This window comes from Muscardinus avellanarius, assembly GCF_963383645.1.
Source record: "Muscardinus avellanarius genome assembly, chromosome: 3".
NCBI classification, from domain to species: Eukaryota; Metazoa; Chordata; class Mammalia; order Rodentia; family Gliridae; genus Muscardinus; species Muscardinus avellanarius.
The window spans coordinates 103,027,801-103,047,446 of record NC_137788.1 but is presented as its reverse complement, the minus strand read 5'-3'; the positions used below and the strand labels follow the sequence as shown (position 1 = coordinate 103,047,446).

The window sequence follows — 19,646 nt, the reverse complement described above, 5'->3', positions numbered from 1 at the left end:
CCTGCCCACTCCTGGCCCTTCCACTACACCATCCTCAGACACAGAGGAAGCCTATCAAGGAGCCTAAGAGTGTTTTTCTGCCTTGGTTGCCCTCATTAAAAACTCACAAAACACAAATACCAATGTATGCCTGATAATTTGTTATTTGCAGGCTTTCAAATGAAAACTGAAGTTTGGTTTAAATGAGGTTGCTTCTATCTCAATTTAAAATCCAGTGATACAATTAACATGTCCCCTATGTCTCCCTTTCTCTACTTAATTATCCTTAAGTGTTTCCAGTTCATATTTTTAAAGCTTCTCCTTAGGTGTCTAAGCAACATGCTATAGAAAAAAGCATTTCATCTCGACCAGGACTAAAGAGGACTGGAAAGGACAGAGAGAATTTGCTTGGCCATAATTAGGAAGGGAATTTGCTTGGCCATAATTAGGAAGGGAAATTCAAATCTGTCTCTTTACCTCCTTTACCTGTGCTGGATAGGGAAAATGCTTAAGAATTGGGGTCACTGGATAGATTCCAGGGGGTAGAAACCATTGCTTGCTCAGCCATTACTAGCATAAAATGTGTGCCTGCTTTGTAGATCCTGAGTAAACCAACACCAAGTACAGCAGGAACTGAACCCAAGAGGGTTAGGGTACATGAGTCTGACTTAAAGGGGCTGGAACAGATGACTGGAAGGGTTCTTCCAACTTAAACAGGCAATGCTTCTGCTCTGTGGAACACGGTGCTACACTTCTTCTGACTCCAGTAAAGGAACCTGGCACACAGGCTGACTTAAAGGCTCCCAAAGCCCTTTTGCTTCTGCCCTATAGCAGACCAGAGTGGACAGGTGATTAGAAACCGTGATGGAGATTCCTCCAAGTGGACCTGGTGGCTACAAGGAGAACTGACAGGTGACACACAGAGAGAAAAGACAAGAAACACTAAGTGGAAAAAGCAAAAGCATAAATAGCCACATTCTCCATGGATAATTGATTCTGAAGGCATCATGGTGTCCCAGCAGAGTATAGTAATTGATGTTGATAACTGAGTTGCCAAGAGAAGTTAAATTACAGACATGTCACTGGGCACTGGGCACTCAACTCATTTACAAAATATTTATTGAACATCAAGTATGTGCCTGACTCTCTGGATCTTGGGGATAAGGCTTCTAAACTTCAATTTCTACAATGGGAAGATGAGGAAATTAAAGTAGATGATTTCTAAGAGTCCTTCCTTCGAAGTTCTGAATGCTTTATGCATTAAGCATTAACAATCTCAAGAGATGGAAATCCCAGGAATACAATCCTATTTTGCTCGTGTGCAAACTGAGGCCCAGAGGGATTGGCATCGTACCTAAGGTCATAATGAGGAGCAGAGCCAGGACCCTCAGGCGCTCCGTCCATCGCATGGAAATAGAAGGGCCCTCTCCCCCGACCCCGCGCTCTCCCCACATTCTCCCTCCTGCCAAAGGGCAGTGAGAGTCGATGCAGAGAAGCTCATGCATTTGACAACTGCATGGATTTACAGGTCTGAAACACACAGCAACTATAAAACAAAAATCATGTGCAACTGGACAATAATAAATATCTGGAAGATGAAGCACAATCAAAATGGTGTCGAAGAATCTCAACAGCAAGAGGAAGTCAAAGACGCCAGTAGTGATGGCTACTGGGGACACACGCTGAGCAGCCCAATATCTGTAGGAGAATAGGTAGTGGAGGTGAAAAGCCAGCTTGGGAGCACTATGTCACACACACACACACACTCACACTCACACACACTCTCTCTCTCTCAATTATTTCAATTATTTCTGGCAAAGGAGAAAGGGCCAGAAAAGCTTCCTAAAGGAAATGCAGGTTCACAGCCGCCACATTCTGTCTGTGCCACTACAAAGTTTTCACATATTTAATCCTCACAACGATCCTTTTGGGTAGATATTATTAATATATAAACACACACACACATTCTACCTCTGAGCCCTTTTTACTTTTTTTTTTTTGTGGTACTGGGGTTCCTGGAAGCCCTTCTACCTCCGGGCTACACTCCCAGACCTATTTTATATTTTTTGAAACGGGGTCTCTTAAGTCAGCGCGGCTGGCTTCGAACCTGCGCGATCCTCCTGTCTCCCCCTCCCAAGTACGGGGATTACAAGCGTGCGCCACCACGCCCAGCCTACTTCTTATTTTTTGAAACAGGGTCTTGATAAGTTGATGAGGCTGGTCTCAAACCCACTATCCTCCTGTCTTAGCCTCCCAAGTACTGGCGTTACAGGCCTGTGCCACCACACCCAGTTCTCTGACCTGCAATTCTAAACCCCCAGGACAAAGAATCTCATTTGTTTCTCTTGGGCCACAGAACCATGGCCAGAGCAAGGATGTCTATTCTGGGAGAAGTGTGTATGTGTGTGTGTGTGTGTGTGTGTGTGTGTGTGTGTGTGTGTGTGTTGTTTGGTTGGTTTTTGGTGCTGGGGATGGAACCCAGGGGCATTCTACCTCAGAGCTACACTCCCAGCCTTATTTTATTTTTATTTGGAAACAGGGTCTTACTAGGCTATAAGATTCTCAGTACTTCCTAAGGCTGTCCTCAAATCTGTGATCCTCCTGTCTCAGCCTCCCAGCTACTGGGATTACAGGTGTGTACCATCACGCCCAAATCTGGGAGAATATTTCAGCAGGACAGACCCCTAGAAGTCAGGCTGGAAGGTTCTAAAGGAGAAGTGTTCGACTACAGACTCTGTTGTAACCCAGGTTCTAGTGAAAGCAGCTAGGAACCCTCCTTTTTACTTTCTCATTCTGCCCTTTAAAATAATACATGGCTTCCACATTTGATTCTTCTATGCAGTTATTAAATCCATAAACAAAAATTTAATCTTGCCTTGCAAGAGCAGAAGCTGTAGAGCAGATGGAGAAGAACTTACCAAACTTGGTGGCTGGGGTGGCAGAGGAGGTTCCAACTAATGGGGCTGAGCTGCAGGACAGTACCCCCCCCCCGACCCCCAGAGTGAGAAATGACAAGTCCTTCCTGGATCACAGGCTCAGGCAGCCAGAGGAAAGCTGGAGAGCAGGCTTTAAAGAAACCTACCCTGAAGGCTGGGAGAAATACCAGTGTAGTCTCAACAGTTTTCAAAATGAGCCGTGTGTGTGTGTGTGTGTGTGTGTGTGTGTGTGTGTGTGTGTGTGTGTGTGTCTTGTGCTGAGGACTGAACCCCAGGGCATTTTTGGTGATGGAAGCCTCCACCATCCAGGGTTCTGAGATACATCTGCAGCCCTTTTAAAAGTTATTTTAAAACAGAGTCTCCCTAAGTTACTGTGTTGGCCTCAACCCTGTGATCGTCCTCTCTCAGCTTCCCAAGCAGCTGGGATTATAGGTATACACAGGGACCCAGCAAAATGAGCATGTTTTGACCTAAACTAGTTAGAAAAATAGGGAGTAGCCGAAAGGCACACTCCCAGGAGCCTTGGGGAAGGGGCACCTGTGCATGGAGAGCAATTGAGAAGGGACTCAGAAACTCAGGGGCGGGGGGAGAAGTGAAGGGCTCCGGCTCCTGTTAAGCTCGGGCTGAATTCCAGAGGCAGCAGTAACAGCTGCATTGACAACTTCATTTTGAACATGGCCGCTCTCCCTCCACCATCCAGGGTTCTGACACATGGGCTCAGGAGCCTCCATTGAAATAAACAAGCAGATGCTTTGGTTTCTCTCAAAGGCAGGGAGGGTGAGGCTACTGAGAAGAAAGAGGAGGGTGTGGCGACACACACCTGTCATCCCTGTACTTAGAAGGCTCAGACAGAAGGGTCACAGGTTGGAGGCCAGCCTCAGCAACTTAGAGAGACCCTCAGTAACATGAGGGTCAAAATAAAGAAGGCTGCGGGTGTCGCTTGGAGATAGGATGCCCCTGATTCAATCCCCAGTACCCCCCCCACACACACACACACATTAAAAGAGGGCTGGGGCCAGAGCTCAGTAGTACAAAGTACCCCTGGGTTCAATCCCCAGTACCCACACACTCAAGAAGAAAGTAGGGCAGGAAACGTGGGGCCTGATGTGAGATGAGAGGGGCCATTTCTCAACCCTGCCTCCTGATGGGAACGCTACAGCTGGACCGACTGCGTCAGGCATTCCCGGTCCTTGACACTGGTCCTCCGCCCCATCCCCGGCTGGTGGGCCTAGGGTTGGGGCAGACGTGACACTTCTCTGTGGATTTCTGACTCCGCTCCCCCAGTAGGGCCTTTCGCTGTCTTTTGTTCAACCAAGTCAGAGTCAGGCGCCTGTTTTGGCCAAGTGACAGGCAGGGAGGGCCTGAGAAGGGTCGATGAGGCTGTTTTTGAGGACAGGACTCAGCTACCAAGGCTGTTTGCTTGAGCAGATCATCTAGTCTAATGAATTTGGACAGTTCAGTGGATCTGCCCACACAGTTCCACTCACCTTGCAAAATGCTTCCAAAATAGCACTGACTATTGTACTGATGCCAAGAAGAAAGCGTGAAAAGTGAGACAAGGCCCCAGAGACCTCTACCCTTTCTCAAAAGCCTAAGTGAACTTTTCCAAGGAAATCTGAAGCCTAAAAAAAAAAAAAAGCTGGGCATGGTATTGCACCCGTGTAATCCTAGTACTTGGGAAGCTGAGACAGGAGGATCGAAATCGAAGGTTTGAGGCCAAGGTATGGCATCGTGGTGAGACCCTGAGTGAGGCAGAAGGACCCGATCCCCATGGAACTGCCAAGACATCCAAAATGCACTTTGCATACTTGTCCTTCGCACCAATGTTGTCTGCACACAGCACCTCAGAGGTGCTCTCCCGTCAGGGCCATTGAAAAGCCACTCCTGGTGTCCAGTGCTCTGTGAGGGTGCTCGCAGACACGGCCCCTCAGCCAGTCATCCCGGGAGGAGACAAGCTGCCCCTGCACACACACATGAACAGTGCCCCCCACAGTCCCCAGAGTTGTGTGTACACTTGCACACACACACATGCATACACTCATACCGCCAGCCCCTCGCTGCCTGGCCCCCTCCCCAGGCCTCCAGCGAGCGCTCCTCCTCCACAGCCCTTCCCGTGCCCCGTGCGTGCGCCGGGCCCAGATGTTCCGTGGGCAGACTCCTCTGTGACTTGACAGGCAGTGATTACCACTGCCAGCCCCACATTAGAAGAGAACTGAATGGGAGAGAGCCCCACCCGCCCGGGCTCCCACAATAGCGCCTTTGTGAGGAGCTCCACTGACTCGCTCCTTCCTCACCAACCTACGTCAGGGGCAGCTCTGCCTGAGGACAGAAGCAGAGGAGACAAAAGGAGAACCACAGGGCCGCCTATCCGTGGAGAGGAGACCGTGCTTGTTAGGGTAAATAACCCAGAGGGCTCCCCTGAAAAGCCGAGGCTTCTGGCCATCCGCCAGCCTGCTCCTGCGAGCAGAGATCAGCAGATCCCTAGAGCTCCCCTCCTCCTGTGCTTTCTGTCTTCCCCAGACTGCCTCTGTAGTCCAGCACGAGGCCAGGTAGTAGGCCAGGAGGGGTTAAGTTCACCACGGGCAGGTTCCAGGCCAGGGCGGGCGGGCGTGGGGCTGCTGGAGGGAAGGAGATGTGCTGGGTGACTGGTGAGGCCAACATCTGGGACGGCCACTGCCCCTCCTCCCGGCCCAAACCGCAGACGCTGTGGCAGCAGGAAAGTCAGAGCGTTTGGGCTGAGGATTATGCAAGCTGCCCTGGGGAGAGCCCGGGCTGAGGATTGTGCAAGCTGCCCTGGGGAGAGCCCGGTGCTGAGATGGGAGTGGGGGTCCAGACAGGGGCAGAGTCCACTTGAGAGGTGCGACTTCAAGTTTTCACTAAAAGCACATATATTCTGGACTCTGGTTCAAAGTAAGTAACATCCCTTTTCTGCCTAAAAATCCTCTAAGGATTGAAAACTAGAAGCATTGCCCCGAGGCCCCAGCGTCCCACGGCCAGGGCACAGTGCCATTGGTGGTTCTGGGATGGCTGCCACAGATGATGGTGGATGGTGGGCGTGGAGGGAGCCTCTGTCCAACCTCCTGAAGTGGCAGGCTGCTGCCGCTCCATGGGTGCCTCACACTGTGATCTGGAACGCGTGCACTCCTCCCTGCTACAGCTGAGGGCGCCCGGCCAAGTCCCCAGCATGGCTGAAGGAGTGCGCATGGGCAGGAGGAAGAAAACAGCTACAGGGAAACGTGGACCTCAGGGCTGCCCCAAACACACACAGGACAGGAGCGGTGGATTTTCCTTTTAATGCAAAAGATTGCAATACAAGATGACGTGGAGAAAGCCCCATTCTTCGGACACTGGAGGGACGAGGCGGGAGAGGCCAGCGCTGTGTCCTTCTATCCTCTCTCCCCGCTCACAGAGGCTGCTTGCTGTTCCTCCCATAAGAGTGTCAGGGCTCTGGGCCTGTGTCATTTGGGGCCTAAATTTTGTAGACAGGGGGCAGGAGAGCGAGAGAGAAGATTTAGGGGTTTTATTCTTTTCACTATAAAATCTGGAGTTCTGTATGAAATGAAAGGGCCGTGAGAGTTTGGTTGCCATTGGTTTAAAATTTTGATTTGAGCCACAACTTGTTTACATTTGAAGAACGAGGAGCAAGAAACCTAAGAGGGATATAAATGTATGGAAATGAAAGCTATTCAAACAAACCAGGCTGGTGCCTCAGACTTCCTCCTCTTTCCTCCTCATCTCCAACTTATAGACTATCTGGTAGCCGTCATCCCAGGCATAGAGCTGGCGCTCGCGGGGGTTATAGCGGAGGCTGGCGTGGGCACCATAGCGGCGGGGGAAGTAGGACAGCGCGGCCTGTTCAGGGCTCAGCGTGCCACTGGCATCGAAGGAGCACTGGATGCGGGCCCGACTGGCAGGCCGGGTGTTATAGACGACATACAGGGTCCCGCAGATGACGAAGGCAGCCTCAGCATTCTCTCTGGGACACGGCGTGTCCCACTGCTGCTCTGTGTCCAGGGTCTGCGGATCTAGTTTGGCTAGACACAAGTGCCTGTCATCCTCTCGGGTGGCATAGACGGCCCAAATGCCCTCCTCGTCAGCTGCCAGGTCGATGTAGGTGTCTGCCGTCAGCCCGTAGGGGGGAATCAACCTCTCTGCAGGGAATACTGAGCTGTCCACCACTGTTCGGTTGGCCAGGTGGAACTTGATGAGCTGCAAGGTGTTCTCCAACTCGCTACCCGCTCCAGGCCCCCCAGGAGGCCTCCGGGCATAGTAAAGAAAGCCCCCGTACACCAACTGCCCTGTGCCCACCCACGGGAAGGGCACCCGGACTCGGGAAGCTTTCCGGGCAGCCATGGCCAGGGTGAAATCTCGCAGCCTTGGGAAGACGAAGGCTGTGTCATTCTGCGTCCCATCCAACACGTAGATCTTTTCTGTTGGCCCCAGTGGGTCCTTCGTCCATAGACCAGCAGGGCCACCAAACCGCTTCAGGATCTTCATTGATCTCACCTGAGAGATCGTGTAGCCGCAATCTGATGGGGAAGGAGAAAAGCAAGGGGAAAGGAAACCGAGGCAGGAGTTAGGGCCGGCAGCAGGGACCCCCAGGGGGGCTATCTGCAGAAGAGTGGGCGTGTGCCCTGTAGATACCTCCGCTCTCAGGAAGGACTGAGAAGGAGAGGGCACCACCGACGCCTGGGGCCCCGGACACTCTCCTTAATGGCTCGTCATTAGAGATTTCCCCTAAAACAGATTTCAGAAGATGGGGCCACAGTATACTAGGTCACAGAGTAACAGAGTCTGAGAAGCAAGGCTGGAAGACTACAGGTCCCACATCACTCTGCACTCCCTTGTGATAATACCATACATGCACACAGCGCCGGGGGGCTCCCTCGCTAAAGACACTGAGATTGGCACTGGTATTCTCGCACGTCAGTGGAAGCGTTTCCTCCACTGACCCCCCAAAGCCCACCTCCCTGCTCCCCTCGAGTTTCTCCTCCATGACCTGAAGTCTCTCTTATATCCCAATTACTCCCTAGCTCCCGTGTGAGAGAAAACACATGACCCTTCTCTTTCTGCACCAGGCTGACCTCACTTAACACAATATGCTCTGGGTTGGGGCTGCCAGCACTCACCTGTCACCATGTCATACTTCTCATTTCTTCTGCCTTTGCCTTTGGTCCCAGAGCCTCCAGTCACCTTCTCATCAAGCTCTACACAGGGCAGAGCTGGGTTCTGGGTCTCCAGATAGTCCACCTCCCGTTCCAGGCGGTCCACTCTCCCCGAGATGTTGTCAGCCTCCGTCCTGAGCGCCTCCCGCTCCTTCTCTGCCACCTCCAGCAGCGGCAGCATTTTGTTCTTGAAGTCCCGCAGCTCGGCAGCATGTCGACTGCTCTGGTCCTGGCACTGGGCCAGCCGTTCCTGAAGGGATGGGGGATAGGGAGGGCTGCAGGGTTACAGCTCCCAGGCAGGAAGAGGCCAGACCAGGGGGTCAGGAATGGGAAAAGGAGAAACTCAACTAGGCTTCCACATCCCCTCCACTCCCACAGCAAAGAAACCATGTGTTCAGGGGTGCTCAATGTGCAGAGCCCAGCTCAGATTCTCATGGAGTCAAAGTCTTTCGAACTGTGTTCTCCCTGATGGGTACCACTGGGTCATCTGGGGCTCTAGGGAAGTCTAAGTGCATGGGGGTAGGAGATCTCTGCTCCATTAGACAATTCTCCTCCTGGGAATTAAGATGCCTTGGACTTCAAACTACTAAGGGGAAGGGGCAGGAAGCTGCGGATTCTCTGGGAGCTGCCAACTTCAACAGGATCATCAAACTCTTCCTGGGATACATCCCCAGGATCCTGGCCCTCATTTCCACTGTCCTCTGATCTTATCTAATCCCAGGGGTAAAATACAAAGGTCCATTTGCTTTGGAATCGCTCTACCTGGAGAAAGAACAGGGCTTGTAATTTTAAGGCTTTTCTTTATTAAAGGCAGAGATTCCTGTAGGTTCTTATGGAACTTCATCTTGTCATCCCCAGAAGCCTGACAAATTGGATGAACCAGTAGCAGATGCAGAATCCTCCCAGGCAGGCTGGGATATAAGAGAAAAGAGTGGCTCACCTCTAAGGCAGCTAGTCGGCGTTCCATGTACTCCACAAGGTGGTGCTGCTGTCCTCGAAGGGGTCTAGACCACGACAGAAGGAAGAGGCCGAGGAGAAGCGCGCTGGGCCCCATGGCAGCCCAGAGAGTGGGGCCAGAGTGGAAGGAGTGCGCTGTTGGCCTCTTCCCTGGGAGCTGGCGGGTGCGCAGAGGCGGGGTGGGGGTGGTGCCTTCTCTCTCTCTCTCTGATCTTGGGTCTCTCTCACTACTCTGGAATGCTTCCACAGTCTCTTTACAACCCCCACCCCCTCCTTCCCGCCCGGATTGATCAAACACAGATGGCCCCCTTGCACGGCAGCCAGAAGCCTTAACCACCTCCCGCCTAGGCCGCGGGTTCCTCAGGAGGGGAAAGGGATGGAAATCGGAAGGCAGAGAGGCCTTCTGGGTAGCCTTATGGGAAAGGGGTGAGCTGCAGGAGGCAGCAAGCCCAGAGAAGCCACAGCCAACTCGTTTCTGTTTCAGGAGAACACTTCCAGTGGTGACTTCGTACGAAACTGATGTCCTTTATTAATCCTTCCCTTCACCAGCAATAAGAAAATGACTGTCTACCTTTTTCAGAGGAAGCTGGAAGCAGGAGAGATGAGGTTTGAAGGGAGGAGGATGGGGAAAAAAGGCCCAAGTGGTCAAATTGACGTCTATAGCTCACTGACGCCACCTTGTGCTGAGCGCCTGGTGCCATCTCTCATGATTAATGGGGAAACCAGAGCTTAAGATTTCACCCCATGTGAAAATTTTCCATGAAGCAAGCCAAATGGATTGAATTTACAAGGGCTCCGTCACTAAAATGCAGACTTCCTTATAGGCCACCCAGTTTCTTTAGGGGGCTATGCCAATCTTTCTGATTAAGCCCAAGGAAGAGACTATTAACTAAGGAAAAGAAAAAACAGGTCATTCACAAACTAACTCAATCACCTGAAGACTGACAGCATGGCCTTCCAGGTATATTCTCTCAAAACTCCAGCGAGATCACTCTAATTCACACTCATTGATTTAGGGGGAAAAATAAATGAAAACCACATATGCTATGGTCTAAACCAAAGCAAATATAGTCTGACCTTCCAATTACTTAAGAGAGAACAGGCTACTTAATCACTTCTCTTGTTAGGGTTCAAAAAGTATTCCTAAATGTTCTTGTTTCTGTATTATAACTAAGGCTACAAGATCCCAAAAGAGATTCATTGGCTACTGTAAGACAGACCTGGTCTGAAACACCTGTGTCAAAAGAAGTCAGCTATACAACATTTTTTCAGAGACCCTGTCATGATTAAACAAATCCCTATTTCTTTATCAGGAATTTCTGGGTTTTCTGTCCCCACTTCTGGGGATCAAACCCAGGGCCTCGCACATGCTAGAAAAGCATTCTACACTGAGCCACATCCTCGGTCTGCTTCACTTCAGAATCGAGAGATATCCACTGGAGGTGCTCCTTCTCTAAGGGGACCACACCTCTAATGGGGGAGCGCCAACAGGGAAACACGAGAATCTTCCTTTGGGGACTCTTGTTTTCATTCTTCTGCCTTCGATGTTTGGTGAAACATGCTAGGACAGTTTATTTAGCTTACCTTAGAAGTACCCTTTTCAAAGGGTCCTATTCAGATGATCTAAAGGACAGACCCCGGACCTCTATTCTTGTGAAGTATTCCCTACAAAGCCCTACTCATTTTCATTGTGGAGATTTGTATAAAGAATGAAATGATCGCTAAAACTTTAGTGATGTTTAAATACAATGTGTTTATTCACCCCAAAGATGTCAATTGTTGAACCCATTTGCACCCTATGGCAGAAATAAAAAGTCAGATGAATCAGAAAATTTACCCATTTTATTGATGCATGGCAATTGCTCTACATTTTACCATATTATGTAGAAAATACTGAAAATACAAGCTACTTTGTAAAACCAAAGACAAACATTGAATCCAAAGATAAACTATGTTTTACACAATGGACCCTTTTCCCGTAGTTAGTATTAAATTTTAAATATCTATTTCTTTTGTTAAAATGATTATTTTACATACTCCCTAAAGTACATCTGCATTACAAACATAGCTCAGTAATTCTCAGAAACTGTTTCTAGAGGCTTGTTGTAAAAGGAAGCGCACAACCAGAAAAGGGAGAAAGCAAAAAACAAAACAAAAAAACCCTTTAAATCGCACACACAATAACTGGCATATCAAATACATTTAATAAAGTAGGAATTCCATTGCAGTATCAAGGATTCAAAGCAGAAATACTAACATTACACATAATGTACATATAATGTACTGCTACATGTAGTGAGATTATTTTTCAAGCGGAATTGAAACCACACATCATATAAAGTTTAGCAACAAACAACCATGTAGACATGCTGCACCATCCATCAGTTAAAACAAATTAAAATAGGAAACAGGCTTAGGCCATTCCTTTCACTGAGAGACAGTTTCATTTCCTACCCTAAAACAAGCCATCTCTACTGGTGGATTTCTGCATAACAATGCTGAATAAAAACACACATCACTGTGCTTGCCTGGCTGAGGACAGTCAAGCTTCACCCCTCTAGTGGAGGACGGTGGATGAGCAATCACAAAAGCAGACTCAGAATGGCCAGAACTGTTAAAAAGAGTTCTGATTTCTGGGATTAGCATTTCAGCTACACTGACAATGGTCTCACCTCCTGGGAGTATTAAAACCTCTGGAGTGATGAGTGTCCTGATGAGCCTGTGGCTGTACTTAACCTTCCCCACTTGCTCTCTCACCTGGAAGGGGAGAGCTGGAAATGCGGTTCTGAGAGAGGACTTGAGCCTTAAACTGGCTAGAGGTCAGGCTGCGTGACCCAGGCCAGCTGCTCACTCCATTCACGGGCTTCCCCCAAGCTGTCAGGGCCAGCAATGTTAAGTCCCAGGGACAGAATCAAAAGCCACACTGAGCGCATACACATTCAGCAGACAGGTGGATTTTTATCTTGGTAAATCTGAAATGTCAATTCGCAGACTAAGCCTGAAAATCTCTAAGGCTTTTAAAGCCACACACTGTTAGTTGGGTGATTCAAATAATGATACAAGCTCTTGGGTATTATCTTTCCCCATGGAGCTTCCTATCTTAAATGCTATCTACTTATTAAACTAGGTGGCTGGGGGAGGGGTTTGTTTAGTTCCCCTGCATCTCATTTCTTACAAAGACAACAAATCTTGTCCCTTGTAGAGGAAAGATAAGGAACAACAACAACAAAATTTCCATTAGAAACCAGACCTGCATTTAAACAAGAAAATAAGAATGTGCTTGGCAAAAAGGAAACACAGAATCACACACGCTGACCAGAAAACTATAACACTAGTGACAAACTATACAAACTGCTTGACTGTTTTGACCAACAGTAAACACACGATATAATGATTACAAAGAAAACAAAAAAAATAAAGTACATGTTCATGGTAGGCTGTATGCTACCCGCCCCATCTTGGAAGCCCTTATTCCCTACAATGAAGAAATTCCAAATACTTTGACAGCTCCTTGGTGTTCAACCTGGTACAGAGCTTGCTGACCAGGCCCCATGAAATCTCCCATCTCCATCCTGCACCTCCTTGACACCATCTCTCTTCAGAACCAGTCCTAGAATTATCCCTCGAATATAATTTTCAACTCAGATGGAACACATCTGTACCTTAGGGCCAACCTTCTTCACCCAAATCCTTTATGGGCAGTAAAGTTCCCATCCCTAGTACCTTCTACTTGACCCAGATCCGTGGAAGAGCTGAGAGTACTAGGACAGTTTCACAGCTTGAAGGGCCCCAAGAATGTACAAGTTGTTAAAAAAAAAAAAAAAGAAAAGAAAAGAAAAGAAACCTCAGAAGCCTCAATAGGCTTTGGTTCCTTCTTAATATTCTTCACCGGCTAAGAAAACTTTTTGTGAGTTTCTTGTCACCAGCAGCACTATAAAACTCCTCCTCAAAAGTATGGGGACATGGTAGGCAATACAACAGGCTCTTTGGTATAAACACATCTGTTACATTTTTTTTTCAACAAGCAAATATTTTACTAGCAATGTCAACTATTTGCAGGAGGGACTGCCACATGGGAAAAGAAAATCTCATTCTAAAAGTGATTGCACATACTTAAAAAAAAAGAAAGAAAATAAATGCATATTAAAATTAGCTTGACTCCTCTTGCCTGCTTCCTGAACTCTCACAGAAGCAAGGTAGCAATGCACAGTGAGAGCCACATGGGGAAGGTGCTTCTGTGAGAACTCTGCTAAGAATCCAAAATGGAAAGGGGTCGAGGTGGCAGTAGGAAGAAAAGCTGCTGTTCTGATTTTCGATGCTGGCAGGGAGACTGAGAACAATGCCTTGACACAACATAGCTACTAGTAATCCTGTTCCGATAGATCCCAGTGAACAGCTCAGGTCCATGGGGGCTTGCTGGTCCATCCTAAGGCAAGCTCACTGTAAACTCTATTCACCACTACATTATCATATAAGGCACTACAATAAGGGAAGGGAGGAGAAAGGAAAGGAAGAGACACACACTGAACAACTCCTCACCAGACACACCTGTGCAAAACGGTTCCCAGGGTCTCCTCTCCTTGCAGGCAATGCCCCTGCTCACTCAGCACTACAGTAATATGCTCTAAGAGAATTGCAATTAGTTCACATACATTCCAATAAGGATCAGTTCATTTTGGTTTAAATACAAAGGAGACAGTAATTCCATCTCCGGGGTAACACTGGAGGATCAGATACACACTAAATACACAATTCAAGTGTAATCACTACACAGTTGATTACAAATAACATTTGGGGTTAGCAGGAAAAATTGCTTGTTATATTTTTCTAATCAATATGTACATATTTAATTATGCAAAATATTAAAACACCACCATTACAAAACTTCTAAAATATTTTAAATTCAGTATTAAACTTTTAAAATATTTTTTGCAATTCCTACATGCACTTATTATATAAGTCTTAAGAGAGCATTCAATTTGCTGCTGGCATACAAAGGAGCTACTTTAAGGTATAAAAAGCTATACACAACAATGCTCTTATCTGGTTTCAGATTCTTTAGCTTTCTCCCCAAATACATCACATAAAACAGAAGAGAGAAATGAGAAAAACACAAGGTGTATTACTGAAAGTTCATAGTAATCTTGAGGCAAAATTCACCAGTGCCAACAACCTGTAAGCAAAGTTTACCAACGCCAGTATCTCATAATAGGAAGAGATTTTTACATATGGTAAAACAACCACCATACAATAATAACCATCTTCATGGCTTTTCAAGAAATAAAATTAAAGTTGAATCGGAGACAGGACTTTAAAAATAATTTTAAAAAGAATTCATGGTGCTTCATTTAAAAGTTTAGTATACTTGGTGCCTTCACAGTGGGCACAGATTCCCTCACAAGAGTTCCAGCAAATGGTGAGCTACCTTGTTAACAGCACTTTGTATTAAATGCAGGAGCAACTAAGAGAATCTCAATATGTAATATGTAACCAGTTTTATAAAAAACTGGCTGTTAAGTACAATGCAACACAAAAACCATAAGTTTAAATGTCCCATAAACAAAGGTAAATTTTTGAGGAGAATTAGTAAAATATAAACTTGCATAAGCTGCTTTTAAAATAAAACAGGCAGATAATCTTGGTTCTTAAAAAGAAAATAATGATTTCTTATTTGTGACCATGTTTCAAATCTACTAGCATTTTCCCACTTACCAGCTATCATAATAAAACAAAGTTAAATAAAGAAGGGTTTAATTTTTAAAAAAAAAAAAGAATTTTTAGAAATCAGGTCAGAGAGACAAAGTATTTTTCAAAGGATAACTTCAAAATGATCTCTCCTTCCTTGGCAACAGCAGAAGATGGGCTTCTGAGCTCTTCCAAATACAAAAAATGCTGTCACAAAAATAAAGAATTAAAAAGCGGCAAACTCTGGGAGACTACAACAATGCAGCCAACACTGAGACAGGTTCCCCAGAGAAAAGCCTTCTGCTTCAGTGGGCCTGCAGAACAAGTTGTTGGCTAAGGAGTTTCAAGTTCAGGGAGGCGTTCACCATAGCCCATCATTAAGAACTCAGGGCCAGGAGCAGGCAGCCCTGAACCCCAGCCCCTTGTGCTGCTCACCAGCTACAAATAAGAATACTGGCCGATCTTGGTAGGACTCAGCGGGTATCCAGTGTAAATCGTGGAGCCTCGGGAAGACCCGATGTAGGACTGGGTGGCAAACTGGTGTTGGTACTGAGCAGGGGCCACACTGGCGGAAGTGAGGAGGCTAGGCCCAACACTGACAGGGACTTGGTGCACCAGGGTGCTAGGGTGGGTGGTGTAGGCTGCAGCATGCCTCGAAGAGCCCTGCGGGGAGAAGAGATGAGCAATGGAGCTGGTGGAGCCCAGGGCAGCAGCAGAAGTGGGGGCGGCATATGTATAAAGGTGCGGCTGGCTTGGCAGGTGAGCAGGGGGTGGGGCCAGGTGTGGGTGCCCCGTCGAGTGTAGTGGGCTGCCATGCTGGAAGGCGTAGGGGGCTTGGGAGAGCGGGGCCACAAATGCCTGCTGCCTGCGGGGAGCTGGGTTGCTGCTTCTCTCTTGCGAGGCTGGAGCTGACGATGACTGCTGGTTCTAGAAGGAGGAAGAAGGGAATGAGGAATCTTGAGGTCACTGGTTTAGGGCACCAAAGCCAAGTAAGTCAAGAGCGGAGGTTCTGATGTGTAATGTTTCTGGGCTGCCACGCACAGAGTCTTCCAGACTGGCAACGAACGCTGTCAGCAGTCGGCCACCCATCCCTCTGCCTCTTGGCAGAACAGATCTTAATCCAGCTCACGTATGACAGAGGGGAGAATCAAGAATCCACAGGGCTGCCCTACGGGTGCTTCTGTGAGTCAGTCACTGTTAATTCACCCTATCCTGGAGTCAGTGATTTTGACTTTTCCTAACCTTTTTTTCTTGCCACTGTTTTCTTTTGTCCTCCTCTCAGTTCTTCATATTCCTCTTGAAATGTGGGGCCTAAAACACATGCACTTACTCGGACTTACATTTGCATGTGCTCTCTTCTCTCACACAGTCACACCCTCATATTGATACCTTCTCAGTACTGGGAGACATCACACAAGCGCCAGAGTTTTGGCTGAGAAAAGAATGAACACAAATAGAAGCAAAGTAACCTTCACTACCCCGTCTTGAGGATCAGAGGGGAGGCGGGGGTGGCAATGTCCAGACTCTAGAAACAGGCAGGATTAGAACCAGTTAAGTGGCCAAAAAAAGCTTTTCTATCTTGACTCAAGTAAATAGTGTGCGGATCAGGTTAGTATGGCCTGGGAGAGAAATGAAAAGAATCTGCTCTCAAAGCAAGGGGTAGTGCAGAACCAGGCATGGCTAAATTAGCATCCTAAGCTCCTTCTAAATTTCATACATTTCTCTCATCTTCCAGGCTAGAGTAGGAAGGTCTGCCAGAAAACTTGGAATACAGATCCCGAACACATCCACAGAGCAAATGATAAGACACAGAACATGCAGAGACGACGCAGGCCACAGAACATCAAACTGCTGGACACAGAAGGAGCTTCATTTGGCTTTATTCAGCAGTCCAGCCAGAAGCAGGGTTCTCCAGAGAGCAACAACAGGAGGGGTCCCAAACAGAAGGCAGCAGCCCCTAGCGCTTACCTGGCTCAGGTTGAGCGGCTGTGCTGTGCTGGCCCCCCCACGCTGAGCGCGATACCCTGTGGGGGTGATACAGCATCCAGATGACTGCCCACTCACAGAGGCCACGGGCTTGGTCTTACTGCTTAGGAGACCTAAACAGGAGTCAGGGCTTAGTAACGGTACTAACCTTAGAGGACATCACATCATGTTTACAAGTGAAGAGTTAAAGTCTCAAGTTTATCTTACTTCCTCAATTCCATCTACACTAGGAGAACAGAAACTGTACTATCCATTTTTTTCTATCTTTCCACAAAGCTCCATGAAAGAGTCTCAAAAGGTTTACCTGAGTAAACATTATCTAATCTCTCTTATATACAAAGAACCACTGTGTGTGTGTGGGGGGGGAGTAAGATACAGTCTCTACTGCCAAGGAGACTATAGTTTTATGTAGGATGAGATTAAACGAATGCAGAGATGACAATGAAGAGCTAAGAAAAACATTGGTAATTTTAAAGATATTTAAATGTCAAAAGGGTTTAAAGGAAGGCAGGATTCTATCTTGCTGGGTACTTACTATCTTTAAATTCTAAGAAATTACAGGACAATTAAACACAAAGTTTAACTTTCTTCTGTGTTTCTTCCCAGTAGGAAAACTAGAACATTTATTCAGTGACTTGTAAGGCAGACTCTTTGGGCCCAAGAGTGGACAGAGGTCCTGCGAATTATCTACTAGGCAGCCTGGCCATTAGGAAGTTCTCTGTTGTCTTCAATGGACAGTCAACTACTTCTGAGATGAACTACACTGAGGTTTAACACATACCCTCCAATGAGAACCCTGGTTATGCCAGCATGGAACAGGTGGCTCTGCTGACCCCAAGATTCATCCTCCCTTCCTTGGTGTGAAGCTGCCACTGGGAAGAAGATGCCTAGCTGAGACCACATTTCTTGGGTCTCCTTGCTTGGTGATGGGCCATGAGTAGTGTTCACTACTTCCAGGCTGAAGAAGCTAAGAAAGGAGGTTTATCTCCTCCAAATTTTGTTTTTCCTTCTGACTGGAAGTGGAAGATTCTTAAACTCCATGGTCCTGAACTCACTGCAGGCCTACCAACCAGGAACCAACGGAAAGTTACATGAGTAAAAAGTAAACTTCTATCCTGTTACATCATGGGAATATGGGATATGTTACTGCAGCTAGTATTACCCAACTAACACAATAATTGAATCAGGGAACTTAAGCCCCAGTATCTAACAGAGGATAAAAGGAGGTAATTAGGTTGAAAATACACCCCTCAAAAAAAACATCATCATTAGGTGAGGAAAAAAATCTAAAGGACATATTGTTTTCCAAAATACTTTTGTATTCATGCTCAGTATCATGAAGTCCTGCTCTCATCGAGAATGCCTCTTCTAACAATCAAATCATCTGTGAAGAATCTACTGGTCTACTTCTTCCTGCCATGCAACATACATTCTTGTCATGTGTGAGGCTGGATATGTATAAGGCTGTGCTGACCAAAAAAAAAAAAAAAAAAAATCTAATTTTTTTTTTTTGGTGGTACTGGGGATGGAACCCAGGGGCCTTCTACCTCCAGGCTACACTCCCAGACCTATTCTGTATTTTATTTGGAAACAGGGTCTCTTAAGCCAGCTGAGGCTGGCTTCAAACCTGTGTGATCCTCCTGTCTCAGCCTCCCAAGCGCGGGGATTACAACCGTGTGCCACCACGCCCGGCAAAAAAAATCTAATTTTTATTTTAAGACAAGTAAAATAAACATAATGAAGAGAAACTGAAGGCAAAAAATAATTTCACATCACAGAGATCTGACAGAAAATCTATGCTACAACTCTAAATACTAATATTCGAGCAAATATTATTTTATAATATATAACATTATATTACAATTATATATTATGTAATAAATACATTGTATTTGCTAATATTTGCAGAATATTAAGCAATCACATATCAAAGGAGAATTAGATTCTAGTCGTAAAGATATCACTTACCTGAGGCCTGGGTTGCTACAGTACAGTCACCCAGCTGAGTTTTCAATGGAGGTACAATGATGGTGCGGGTGCTAGCGCCATCTGCCACGGCTCGGCCAGGCCCCTCCAGAAGTGGCCCACTATTGCCCCGGAGAGCACTCAAGGCATCAGTGGAATATGGGCTGCTCAGGGAAGAGTCAGAGTCTGGAGAGTCATTGACAGTGACATAACTGATGACATTGGACCTCGGCTTCAGGCCAGAGCTGAGGAGAAGAAAATACATGAGAACTCAAGTGCCTTTTAAGCAACACATCTTTAGATGGTCTCTTGTGAAATTAATGATAATGGCAGTAATGGTAACTTTTAAGTGCTTACTATCTATTAGGCAATATTCTTACTCCACATACATCTCACTGAATCCTTACAACAATCCTATGAAGTAGATCCCCTTCAGCAAATGAAGAAACTGAAGCACAGGAAGAAAAAGGAATTTATCTAAGGTAACACAAAGAATAAATGGTAAAGGCAGGACTCAGACCCAGAAGAGAAGGACTTTAGAGTTCACACCTACTCCATGGTGCTGCTTAGTTATTCTCATGCAGTTGTTTCAATAATATTCTTTGAATATCACTTTTGTTTCCAATCACCTCCCTATACTATGAATGGCTTCTTACTGGCTTTAATCAAAACTTTTTTTAAAAAGGTCTTTAACTGGCTCCTACCTTACTGATAGAGTGTAGATCTGGATGTTCCCCAAGACTCATGTGTTGAAGGCTTGGTTCCCAGGGCAGCAATGATTGGAGGTGGTTTTTTTTAAAATTAATTAATTAATTAATTATTTATGGTACTGGGGGTGGAACCCAGGGGCTTTTCTACCTCCAGGCTATACTCCCAGACCTATTTTATATTTCATTTGGAAATAGGGTCTCACTAAGTTGCTGAGAACCTCACTCTCAGTAGCTGAGGCTGGCTTCAGATCTGTGTGATCCTC

General features: G+C 46.7%; 2 protein-coding genes across 5 annotated transcripts in view; both read right to left on the bottom strand.

Annotated features, from left to right (window-relative positions):
* Positions 1-6,623: 6,623 nt before the first annotated feature.
* Positions 6,624-9,134, bottom strand: OLFML3 (olfactomedin like 3; the record flags this gene model as incomplete). Its single annotated transcript, XM_080691245.1, has 3 exons — positions 6,624-7,444; positions 8,045-8,330; positions 9,021-9,134. 3 exons carry the CDS (start codon positions 9,132-9,134, stop codon positions 6,624-6,626), a joined length of 1,221 nt encoding a protein of 406 aa, XP_080547371.1.
* Positions 9,135-15,160: 6,026 nt separating this feature from the next.
* The window catches only part of HIPK1 (homeodomain interacting protein kinase 1), a gene marked incomplete at both ends in the record, with an annotated part of 42,750 nt that continues 38,264 nt past the window's right edge, over positions 15,161-19,646 (bottom strand). For all 4 annotated transcript variants that reach the window (XM_080691234.1, XM_080691235.1, XM_080691237.1 and 1 more), the window contains 3 exons: positions 15,161-15,649; positions 16,691-16,821; positions 18,677-18,918. In XM_080691234.1, the coding sequence (XP_080547360.1) occupies positions 15,161-15,649; positions 16,691-16,821; positions 18,677-18,918 (862 nt within the window). The remainder of the gene's footprint in view (positions 15,650-16,690; positions 16,822-18,676; positions 18,919-19,646) is intronic.